The sequence below is a fragment of the Xyrauchen texanus genome, chromosome 30 (genome assembly GCF_025860055.1).
Source record: "Xyrauchen texanus isolate HMW12.3.18 chromosome 30, RBS_HiC_50CHRs, whole genome shotgun sequence".
In the NCBI taxonomy this organism is placed as follows: Eukaryota; Metazoa; Chordata; class Actinopteri; order Cypriniformes; family Catostomidae; genus Xyrauchen; species Xyrauchen texanus.
In genome coordinates this window covers 39,055,020-39,067,519 of record NC_068305.1, presented here as the reverse complement: position 1 = coordinate 39,067,519, position 12,500 = coordinate 39,055,020, and the positions used below count along the sequence as shown (strand labels likewise).

General features: G+C 38.9%; 1 protein-coding gene across 4 annotated transcripts in view; it reads left to right on the top strand.

The window, feature by feature from the left end:
* LOC127624414 (filamin-A-interacting protein 1-like) overlaps positions 1-10,792 on the top strand; it is a 28,624-nt gene extending 17,832 nt beyond the window's left edge. For all 4 annotated transcript variants that reach the window (XM_052099230.1, XM_052099231.1, XM_052099232.1 and 1 more), the window contains 3 exons: positions 398-576; positions 6,936-9,690; positions 10,256-10,792. In XM_052099230.1, coding sequence (XP_051955190.1) covers positions 398-576; positions 6,936-9,690; positions 10,256-10,435 — 3,114 coding nt within the window. In that variant the 3' untranslated portion in view covers positions 10,436-10,792. The remainder of the gene's footprint in view (positions 1-397; positions 577-6,935; positions 9,691-10,255) is intronic.
* The last annotated feature ends 1,708 nt before the right edge of the window (positions 10,793-12,500 follow it).

Genomic DNA, 12,500 nt, shown 5'->3' with positions numbered 1-12,500 from the left:
TAGTGAACTAAGAATAACAGCATTTATTAATCTTAGTTAATGTTAATTTCAACATTTTTAAAGTCAAAGGCAAAGCCAGGAAATTACTTTTTGGGTGGGCCTCAATAAAAATGAGTGGGCCAAGTTTTTGCCTAAATATTTTTGACCAAATTGTCCTTAACAACAGAGAAGTGGCGCAGTGAAGCAGGTCTTTCACACTTTCAGAAATCAGAATATTTGCATTTTTTTAACTATTTTATAAATATATATAATCTCTTATGTTCTAGGTGGGCCTTTGTCCATTTCGTAACTATCTGTTCCCAGTTCAGTATATTGTCTCATGTGTTGTATTGAAGCGTTTATCTTCTGTTTGTATGTTAAACTTTAACGATGATGACTATAATCAATCTCTCTATAGTTGGACCGTTTGGAGGAAAAACAACGGGAGACATACAGACGAATGCTTGAACAGCTGCTGTTAGCAGGAAAATGCCACCGACGGACAGTCACAGAACTGGAGAGTGAAAAACGCAAACACGTCGACTTCATGAACAAAAGTGACGACTTTACCAACCTTCTGGAACAGGAACGAGAGAGGTGAGGAGAGGAGAATTGAATGTGTACTGTTTGTGTGAAATTGTGTATCCTCGTCATGTCACGTGGCATCAGAGCCATGAATTGCACATTGCACATGATTCTATTGGTAACCAAAGGCTGGTTTACATCACACAAGGAGTTCTGTAGCGGCGGATGAAGGGATGGAAGCTTCAAAGAGCCCTGTCGTGAAAGTGAAGCCCTCTGTAGACCAGAATAAACAGAATGAGGCCCTCTAGAGCTCAGTGATTAGACCTTCTGTACTATATATGGACCTGTATAGACTCAACTGAACACAAATGACATCATAGGGTGCTCTGCAGGTCAACCGGTTTTCTAGCTGCTCGTCACATTGAAGAGATGAGCTTGAATTTACATAATGAAGAGCCAGTTGGGACAGCTTATTAAATAAAAGGGTGGGTCTCTCTCCTTTTCATTGACGCAATGTGAAATAAAACAATATATTATTGACATTTTACAGTATTTATGGTAGAATAAAATGCATTAATGCAGTTTTGCTTCTCACATTGGGCGGCTGTGACTCAGTTGGTAGAGTGGGTCGGCCACTAATCGCAGGGTTGGTGGTTCGAATCCCGGCCCACATGACTCCACATGCCGAAGTGTCCTTGGGCAAGACACTGAACCCCAAGTTGCTCCCAATGGCAGGCTAGCACCTTGCATAGCAGCTCTGCTGCCATTGATGTATGAAAGGGTGAATGAGATGCAGTGTAAAGCGCTTTGAATACCGATAAGGCTTAAAAAGGCTCTATATAAGTGCAGACCATTTACATTAATCTTGTTTTAAGAATGTTTACAGTAACACTTTACAGGACTCGCGCATGAGTTAATGCATATAATGTATCATGCACTCACAATGAACACTATTTTAGTTTACAGTATTCATTAATCTAGGTTGGTGTTAATTCATGTAAATACAATTGTTTAATGTCCGTTCATGTTAGTTCATTATGCAATAAGTAATGTTAACATTTAAACAAATCTATATGGATACAGTATGTTGAAATGAACAATGTCCTATAATAAATGTTGTAAAAGTTGTCCATCAACACTGCAGTTACTGTAACTAAAATGAGAGAATATTGCATCAAATAACATCATTGCATGTATTTTTGTTTCTGGTTTAACTATAATTATGATAGAGTTCTGGTTACCTGACGTACAGACAAATGAAATATTAATCCGTATATCTATCTATGTGAAATCAGGTGACTCATAACTAAAAAATCCAAACAGTTCCAGAACGAGACAATGAGATCATTCACGTTCGGCTGATAAGACCCCTATGGTGGTAGACCACAGTCATGGTGCTCTGACATCCTGTTTACCACCTGGAATTTTGATAAAAGTGGTGGAGTGGTGGTGGTGTAGTGGGCTAAAGCACATAACTGGTAATCAGAAGGTTGCTGGTTCAATCCCCACGGCCACCACCACTGTGTGCTTGAGTAAGACACTTAACTCCAGGTTGCTCCGGGGGGATTGTCCCTGTAATAAGTGCACTGTAAGTCACTTTGGATAAAAGCATCTGCCAAATGCATAAATGTAAATGTAAATGTAAAAGTCTGATTTTTAACTCTAAACTGCTCAAGTAAACTCATTAAAAATGACTTTAAATGAAATATTTTGTACTCTATTCAGGTTTGGGGAGTAATGGAATACTTGTAATGACGTCATGTAATCAGGATACAAAAATATGTAACTGTAATCTGTTACAGTTACATAAAAACCCAACGTATTCAGATTAAAATTACATTTGGTAAAAATTGGGATTACTAGCAGGATTACAATTATTTATTTATAATAACAACAACAAAAAAAGTTCCTCCTGACATGAAACGATAAAAATACATTTTTATAAAAACACTCTTGTCACTTCAATGGAGAATATGGAAACAACATTACATTTCAGCGCAATTAATATCTTCCAGCTGTGAAGATGCCGTTTTTTTTCCATGGACCCGAAACATAATTTAAAGAAGTATTTAAAGGTAAGACCCATACGAAAATCATGTTAGCTAGGATAGCTAAAATTAGTCCTAATTGTTCCCTAATTTTACCGTCTGACCGTCTGTCAATCGTTTACATAGGAATAGAAGCGGAGAAATGACCACTCACCCCGGCGAACGGCCCGTATTCCGGTACACGGGACGCCTACTGTACTGTCGAAACCTTAGTGTGGCTTCTGGGTTACTGACCGAAAGGTCGGGGGTTCACGCTCCAGCACCGCCAGGATACCACTATTGGGCCCTTGAGCAAGGCCCTTTACCCTATCTGCTCCAGGGGCGCTGTTTCATGGCTGACCCTGCGCTCTGACCCCAGCTTAGTTGGGATATGCGAAAACAACTGCATTTCATTGGCTCTGTACCTGTACTCCGCACAATGACAATAAAGTTGAATCTTAATCTTACTTATAAATGTATCATTAAGAAGTTCAAAAGTATGGGTGAGCGAGAAATACTGGCAAATGTAATGTTTGAAAACTCATAGAAATTAGGAATAAGTAAATTCCTCAGATCTTAATCCGATTGAGCATCTATGGGATGTGCTGGACCAACAAGTCCAATCCATGGAGGTCCCACCTTACAGGACTTGGTGCCAGATACCACAGGACACCTTCAGAGGTCTTATGGAGTCCATGCCTCAATGGGTCAGTGCTGTTTTGGTGGCATGAGGGGGACCTACACTATATATATATGTGTATGTGTGTGTGTGTGTGTGTGTGTGTATATATATAGTATATTATGCATATTCTGTCTCCCAAAATACATTGATTTTACCTCTTATTATTTAGTATTATAATTGAAGTAGGTATAAAATATCTGGTTCTGCTAGTTACCATAGACCATCTGTCAAAATAGAAATAAAAATAAATAATTAAAACCAAGTAAAAATATATAACTAAACATAACATTAAAAGTAATACCTTATAGAAATGATACAGCATTAAACGGTGCTATCAGAACCTAAAAAAACCTTTAATAAATACATATATCTTCCAAAATACATCGATTTTTACCTTAGTTTGTCATCAAACTAGAACATCTTAAAGATATCTAATTTTCCAAACTTTGTAGGTAATATCATTTATTATTCAAGTGTTTTTAAACTCAAGCTCATTTGTCTGATGAACCATTAAAAAACAATTCTATTACTATGATTATACTATGTGAAACCATGCATGGAATATATTATGTGTTTTGCAATGGCACCATTCAGAGCCCCTTTCTTGCAGTTATGATGCTCATCTCCAGCCCGTGCGTGCACACATTCCTCCATGATTCTCTCATTTTAGAGATTCATAGCAGGTGAGGTCACAGCAGCACCCCGCCACCTGTGAATAAACGCCGGACGACGGTGGGGAATCCCACCAGGAATATAACACATCCGTAATGCAATTCCTCTTCAAATTACCGCTCTCTCGTTCACACAACATTTACACTTGCTGTTTTTCTCCTTGTATTCACTCATTGAGATTTACAGACTGGACTGGTTTTATTCTTTAACTGGCGTAGCTTACTGCAAGACTGACGCTGCTGATTTTATTTTCAACAGTTAAACAGTGCTTTGTTAAAAATGTAAATGCGGCATTTGAAGTGTTAAACCTACGATAAGGAAACAAAGCAGAGGAAAGGGTGTATTCGACGATGCTTAATTTAAAGTACTTTTGGTTTGCAAATATGTGATGGAGACAAGTGACTCGATTTTTAGCTGCCTGGTCTAAAGTCGCCCTCCACAATGAGTTAGCCTGACAACTTTCCCAGGTTTTTGCTTAGATGTTCTAAGTGGTTGCTAGGGCATTGCTAGGGTGTTCTGAATAGTTGCTAGGGTTTTGCTATGTGGTTTCTAAGGTGTTCTAAATAATGACTTGGGCATGGATACTACAGGACGAATTTCAAACCAAAGTTTAATACTTGGAGTTAGGATTTATTTTCAATTAAATCACTAACTCTACTGTATACTGTACTGTATAAACTGTATAGTAATCCTGATACTTGCCTTAGAAAATGCCACTTATTTAAAGTACATATGACTGTTATGTCAATGGCTGTTAAAAACTGGATGGCTCTGCTTGGATCTGGTAGTTTGTTTTCATTCAGGCTGTAATTTGAATCTGGCACAGGAACACTAACACTAACAGGAACATCGTTTGGTACTGTAGGTACCAAACGATGATGTCATTTTATCACCATTCACATTATTTATGATTTAAAAGCCACTTGTTCCACGTGTCACAGCAGATCTGATGACAACATGGGACATTTTCAGAAGAATTTCCCAGCTTTCATCAAATTCCGAGCATACCAACCATATCATTATATTTAAATAATGAAATTATTTGGTCCATTTTCAAATATTATTTATTTCAATAGTAGTACCCTACACAATCCCATCAACAAAAATACAGTTCAGTTAAAAGGCATAGTCTTTTTCTTTGTCCTCTAAGTTTCTATATTGCCTTTTATTTATTTATTTATTTTTGGTGTGATTTGTATCCTCTGTACATTTTTGTACACGTGACAGCACTAGAGAGAGAGAGAGACCAAGAGAGAGAGAGAGAGAGAGAGAGAGAGACCAAGAGAGAGAGAGAGAGAGCCAGAGAGAGAGAGAGAGACCAAGAGAGAGAGAGACCAAGAGAGAGAGAGAGAGAGACCAAGAGAGAGAGAGAGAGACCAAGAGAGAGAGAGAGAGAGTATGACATTGTTCTCTCACAAAACAAAACTTTTCCCACACATTGTTGTCCATTCCCGTGGGAACACTGGGTTTCAAATGAGAAAGTAAGTAATTGGGTCATTTTGGACACCTATTTATGTGAAATGGAAAGATGACCCTTGAAATGATACATTGGCCAATGGTCTAATTGACTGTTTCCTAAAACAATATCCTGACTTCGGTCTCAGGGAAAAGAAAAGGAGAGGAAAGCTGAAAAAGAATGTAGGCTCCTCCTCTTTTGCCCAAACAAGGGCAGAACAGTTTTGTGTTGGAGGATGATATCATCAGTTAGTGGCGCAGTGCTCTTTCACACCACATTCATCTTTCACTGGTGACTGGATGACATGGTTGGAATGTGATGGCTAATTCAGGTAAGCTTTCAATTATGCGGTGAGTGTCTCTATAGAGTAGCTGAAACTCTGCACTTCAAAACATGTTAGGCATGAACCTACATGGACTGCTTCCCAGCTAGATGGTGAGTTTGAAATCATTTTTAATTGAATGCAAATGGGAAAGGTTTAACAGACGGTTTAATTCCTGATTGTGCTGCAAGAAACTTGGAAATGTTATAGTATGTAAGTACTGTAAAATTCTCAATCGTGCATGCTGACAAAGCAGAAGGAAATGAGATCATGGAGTTATGAAGAAAATGAACCTCTTAGCAGTGTCTGGCCCTTATATTGCAACAAACATGTTGCTCTGAGCACAGAGACTCCCTCAGAGCTTGATCAGTCTAAACATTCACCAGCATTGTTGGCTTTCCTTCAAGTGTCCTTGTTAGCAACAAACTGAACTCTTGTGATGTGCTGGTGGACTTTTATCAAGGTGGGAACTTTTCACAGTTGACTTGCCAAACTGCTCGTAAGCTATTAAAACGCTCTGCTCATTCAAGCGTGAAATGCACGGTAACTGCTGTCAGAGAGAATCGCAGAAGTGTTCAGGCACTGATGCGGCCCCTTTCTTTGTTCTCACGCTTGTCTTATTCTCATATTGTCTTTCCTTATAACCATACAGCTCTCATTCTGAAACTATTCATACTCTCTCTCTCTCTCTCTCTCTCTCTCTCTCTCTCTCTCTCTCTCTCTCTCTCACACACAATGTTGGAAACCATTTTAACCATTAACAATAATTAATCTGTAATCATCTGTCAAATATCACAAAGTTGGAGATGTTTTTGTCCTCATTTAAAGTGCCACTAGTGTCTCCAAATGGAATTTAAAAAAAAATCACTGTTTTCAAACAAGATTCCAGAGAAATCCCCTGACTTCCACTGGTTGCACAAATAGATAATCACACTATTGATTATTTCAATGTTGGTGTGTCTGGACAGGTCACTCAAACTAACAGTGGGATGTTTACATAGCTGCACAGTATTACACTTTAGGTAAAACCAACCTACAAATGGCTTACTTATTGTTGATTAATCTTTGAGACGAGAAATAATTTGAATATTGAAAACATTAAACACATCAGCTTTGATACCGTAAAGGGTTACGTAATGTAATATTTGATCATACTACTGGTTTATGTTGCTTATGTTTTCCATTTATTGTTACTGATTATCTTTAATTGTAGTTTCTATTGTGAATGAGAATGAACCAGTTTCTATCTCCAATCTTCTTTATTTCCACAAGACTCAAGAGACTGTTGGATCAAGAGAAAGCGTACCAGGCTCGCAAGGACAAGGATCACAGCAAACGTCTTGAGAAAATTCGCGAGGAGCTGGTCAAGCTGAAATCATTTTCACTCATGCTGTTGGATGAAAGGCAGCTTCATATTGAGCAGATTGACCATCAGAAGCAGAAGATCGAGGGCCTCAACAAGAAGCTTCATGAAAGGGAACAAATGATAGAGATCAACAACAGCAAAGCTAAAGAAGACAGCCAGAGGATCCAGAGGTTGGAGCTGGACCTAGAACACAAGACCTCTAATTTTGTTGAGGAACATGAGGAGATGACCACCAAGCTGGCCAAACAGGAGTCTGAAAGCCGACAGATGCGACTGAAGCTGGACAGCCTGTCGCGCAGGATTGCAGAGCTGGAAGAGACCAATCGCACCCTGCAGAAATCCGAGGATGACCTGCAACACCTGCGGGATAAAATAAGCAGAGGGGAGTGTGGAAACTCCAGCCTCATGGCTGAGCTTGAGAACCTTCGAAAGAGAGTGCTAGAGATGGAAGGAAAGGACGAGGAGATCACGAAAACAGAATCACAGTGCAAAGAGCTAAAAAGGAGGCTTCAGGATGAGGAGAACCACAGTCGTGAGATTAAACTGGACATGGAGAAACTGCAGAAGAGGATGGTGGACCTGGAGAAACTGGAGGGAGCTTTTAATGTGAGCAAATCAGAGTGTGCTCAGCTTCACGCCAACCTGGAGAGAGAAAAGACCTCGATGAAGAACTTGGCTTGTGAGCTAGAATCATTTAAATCCCACATCAAAGAACTCGAATGTTCGGAGACGAGACTGGAAAAGGCTGAGATGAGTTTAAAGGATGACTTGACAAAACTAAAGTCATTTACAGTGATCCTAATAGATGAGAGAAAAAACATGGCTGAGCGAATCAAACAGGAGGAGCAGAAAAGTGAAGAGATAAACAAACTGTTTAAAGCTGAGCAGTGCAAAGTTATGGAGGTGACGGAAAAGCTGATTGAGGAGAGTAAAAAGCTTCTTAAACTAAAGTCAGAGATGGAGATGAAAGTATCCACTCTTACCAAAGAAAAAGAGGACCTGAAGTCTAAACTTGCAAGTGAAGAAGAGAAAAGGAGTGCAAAGATAGGTCAGATGCAAAGTGATATTGACGTGAAAGTTGAAACAGAGTGGAAATATTTTCGAAACAGAGCGTATATGGACAAGGTTGGATATTCTAATGAGGACAACAAGGTAAAGGAGCTCACACAGGAGATCGAGAGACTTAGGAACCGCCTGAAACAGCTTGAGGTTGTGGAGGGCGATTTGTTGAAGACAGAGGACGAGTATGACATACTTGAGAAGAAGTTTAGAACCGAGCAAGACAAAGCCAACGCACTGTTCCAACTCTTGGAGGAAATGAGGATGCAGATCACCAAGAACAAGGCCATAGAAAAAGGTGAGTTGGTAAGCCAAGAAGCCGAATTGAGATTACGATGCAAGATAGAGGAGGCCAAATCGAGAGATCTTCAGGCTGATGTCCAAGCTCTAAAGGAGAAGATTCATGAGCTCATGAACACGGAGGATCAGCTTTCACAGCTTCAAGTGGACTACATGGTTCTCCAACAGAGGTTCATTGAAGAGGAGGATAAAAAGAAGCACGTGAGTCAAGAAGTCCTCAAACTAACCAAAGAGCTGGAAGCCACTAAACGCTACAGCCGTGCCCTGAGACCCAGCATGAATGGAAGGAGAATTGTGGATGTTCCTCTGGCTTCCACTGCAGTACAGACTGATGGAGATATAATTGAACACATGGAGGACGAGACTCCGGCTGTGTTCATTCAGAAGTCCGTTTTGGAGGAAAATCATCTTATGAGCAATTTGAGACAGAAAGGTCTCAAGAAACCTACTCTGCTGGACCGTTATCCACCGGCATCTGCAGAGTTGGGGATGAGAAAATCATGGACCCCTTGGATGAAAAAGAAAGAGGCTGTTACTATCACACAGGAGCATCTTTCAGACCAAACAACCCAACAGGTCAACGGATTAACATCGCCATCATCACCAGAATTACCCATATCTCGTAAAACGGGTCAACCTCTCCATATTAAGGTGACTCCAAACCATAAAAACAGCACGGCCAGATTGGAGATCACCAGCCCATGTGCTGAGGACTTCTTCTCCAGTGCCACTATCATACCAACTCTTGGACTCCAGAAACCACAGATAACAATCATTCCTACTTCTATGCTGCCAAAGTCCAAGGCCAATGAAGGGGCAACTGGACCTGAAAAACCAAAGTCTCCAGTCACAATCACGACCATCTCCAGAGCTAAATCTCTAGAAAAAGGCAAAGAACATCCTACCTCACCTCTGTCCATCATCACTGTTAGTGCGACGCCAGTCTCCCAGGCGTGTGGCTCCCCAGAACCCAAAGAGATGACCATGGGCAGGGCTGTGTTTAAGTTGACCCCTGAAAAGCAGACCGTTCCAATGCCCATCCGGAAATACAACTCCAATATTATCACCACAGAAGACAACAAGATCCATATCCATCTGGGATCACCTGGGTTTAAGAAACCTCAAGATGACAGAAGTGGAACAGTAATGGTCTGGCCTACTGGTGTAAGTTCAGATATGTCTACAGGAACAGTTTTGCGCTCTCCTCGACAGACTTCTGCTAACTCAACCCAGGGCAAGGTGACCAGCAGCATTACAATTACCCCCATCACCTCGGCCCCTTCAAGATCAACTCAATCTGTCGTGAGTACCAGACATTACTGTTATGCATTTAGAAGTGTGTAGTACTGTGATAGAAACATTGTCAAATGAGTTTGGATATACATCTATATTATGGGCCTTTCAGAACAAACACGTTCTTGTGCTAATTTTTTTTTAGATGCATCTCAAAAAATGACCAGAAAACATGTCGCAAATTTTCTGCATAATCTGCATAAAGAGTAAATGTCAGTTTAATACATGTTAATATAGAAAAATAATTAAATAACAGTGCAAATGGACACAAAATAGGATTTGTGTGAGTAGCCCTTTTGACAGTGAACAAAATCTGTAATATTAATACTGTGATTCTGTGATGCTTCTGACATTTTTCAAAATGATATCAGGGGGTGTCTGCTCCCTAGATAGCTCTCTTTCAAGGTATAGATCAGTGGTTCTCAAACCTTTTTGGATGAACGCCCCCTACATTACCTTACCTCATGCCACCCCCTTCCACCCCTATACAAAGTTAGGTCTTTTTTTATTTAAATTTAATACATTTGTATATTTTTGGCTAATATACACAAATATTTTCATTGTCTTTTCCCAGCATGGAACAGATGTGCAGTCACCTCGCTCCACAGCAACACGAATCCCCATGTCAAAAGGTATGAAATCAGGGAAAGTGGTCTTTGGTACGTCCTCGACGTCGCGCTCTGAGAGCCAGTCTATGAAAATTGAACTGAGGAAAACTGCAGTTTGCAGCTCTATAGCTGGAGAAAAGAGCTAAGACGGACTCATTAATGTGGCACTGGAATTGGTCTAAGCACTACAGAACTGTATAAAATCTGAAATAATTTGCACTGCAAAAGCAATTGAACATTTCAGGAAAAAAATAAACGATTATATTTGAGTTGTAAATATCGTATGTCAAATCATCCATTTGTATAGCTGACACTCACACAAATGGACAAAGTGACAGATCTGTGCACATTTTCGCTAACCCTGTTTTTCCATTCATATTTATTTTTCCATTTACCATTTCGCTAATGTTTTATTTTTATAAAACTGCTTGTGGAGGGTTCCTGCAAATGTATTGGATCAAATGCCACAGAATGTGATTCCACAAAATAAATATATATTATTTTGTCTTCAGAATCTGAAATATAATTTTTGTGTATGTATGTGTGTGTGTGTGTGTGTGTGTGTGTATAGAATACACACTCACACACACACACACACACACACACACACACACACACATACACACACACACACACACACACATACATAAACAGTATTGTTTATATATATATATATATGTATATCATTTTTATATGACAGTGCAAGTGCACCATACACCAGTCTGCATCCCAGGCACCTAGAAATATGATTTATTGTTATGTTCAGCACTAATGTTTTGTTTATTACACAATTATCTTCTAAGTAATACTGGATATCAGGAAACCTAATGTATGAATAACAATTTCTAACATATTCTTTGAAAAAAAGCATATTTAGTGCAAACTCTGGCAGACCTGCATCATCTAATATACTTATTGAAATGAACAAACTTTTAAATGATTGTTTAAAAAAAGATTTTAAATATAAGATTATAAATAATTATTCTAAAAAAAAGACCCATTTTGGATACCAAAAGTTCCCATAGAGAAGGAATTTGATATTACTCCAAAAATACTATGGAATTTTCTGGATTCAATGCAAGATAAGCTCTATGGACAGTCTATACAACATGCTGTCGATTAGACAGACTATCATTTACACTTACACGTTTGAAAAATCGATTGTGTGTTTACATTAATGCACTGGAACATAGACTTTTTTTTTGCAAAAGAACCATTCCAGAGTGTTTAAAAGCAGAAATGCACCACTCGTTATTTTGTCAAATCACTTATTTTATTCTATATTCCATAAACATAAATGATTCTGTATAAAAATGTGTTGTTTATTAGAAAAAATTTCCTTTTAGCCGTGGGACAAATTAGCCATTTAGGCAAATCTTTTTAGTATCATTGCTTGAATTGTGCAAAAGTTACAATGTTTACCAATTATTAATGGCCATAACTGGAGTAGAAATTTGCATAAAACATTCCTTAATTGGATATAACCCCCTGACCAACTTAAAAAGGTTCCTTATACCGTTTAAAAATATATACATATGTATTTTTTAGCTTGAAAATATCTTTGAAAACTTTTGAAACTAATGATTAAGATGTGTTCAATCAAAATGGTAGAAACTTTCTCAGAAACGTATGAAACCAATGTGAATCCAAAGGTTACATTTCTAAGAAGGTTGGCATTGTAAAACAGATGTTTAAGAGATTTTGCCTTTTCCTCGTGTGTCACGGACCCAAAAGCAGATTTATAGAGATTCTTAAAAGGTCCTGTTGCTGTTTTGTGTGTCAGTATCAAGAGATTGCTAATTCATTTAATTCCATTTTACAGCAGCCTATAGACGACAAATTGACAGCATTCATTTTGTATGTGTAATCCATGTGTAATAACAGGATGACATAATAACTGTAATAACTGATGTAATAACTGATGACATCACTCATGAGATAAGGCTCAGATTCCCTGAAAGGCGTCATAAAATCATTGATATTTTTACCATGCGTGAACTTGGCTGCTTGAAAGCACTTACATGTATTTGATACGGATTCTTTCCATGAAGTCAGCCTTGAATTTGAGGGATTGTGTGTCGGGATAAGCACACTTTCCCAGTTTTCATCCACAGAGAATGTTGTGCTCCATGTGAATCGATAGCCGTGCTGAGAATTTCATTCAGATGTGCTCCAGCTTCACTATAACATACCTCCACATCTGAGGCGACA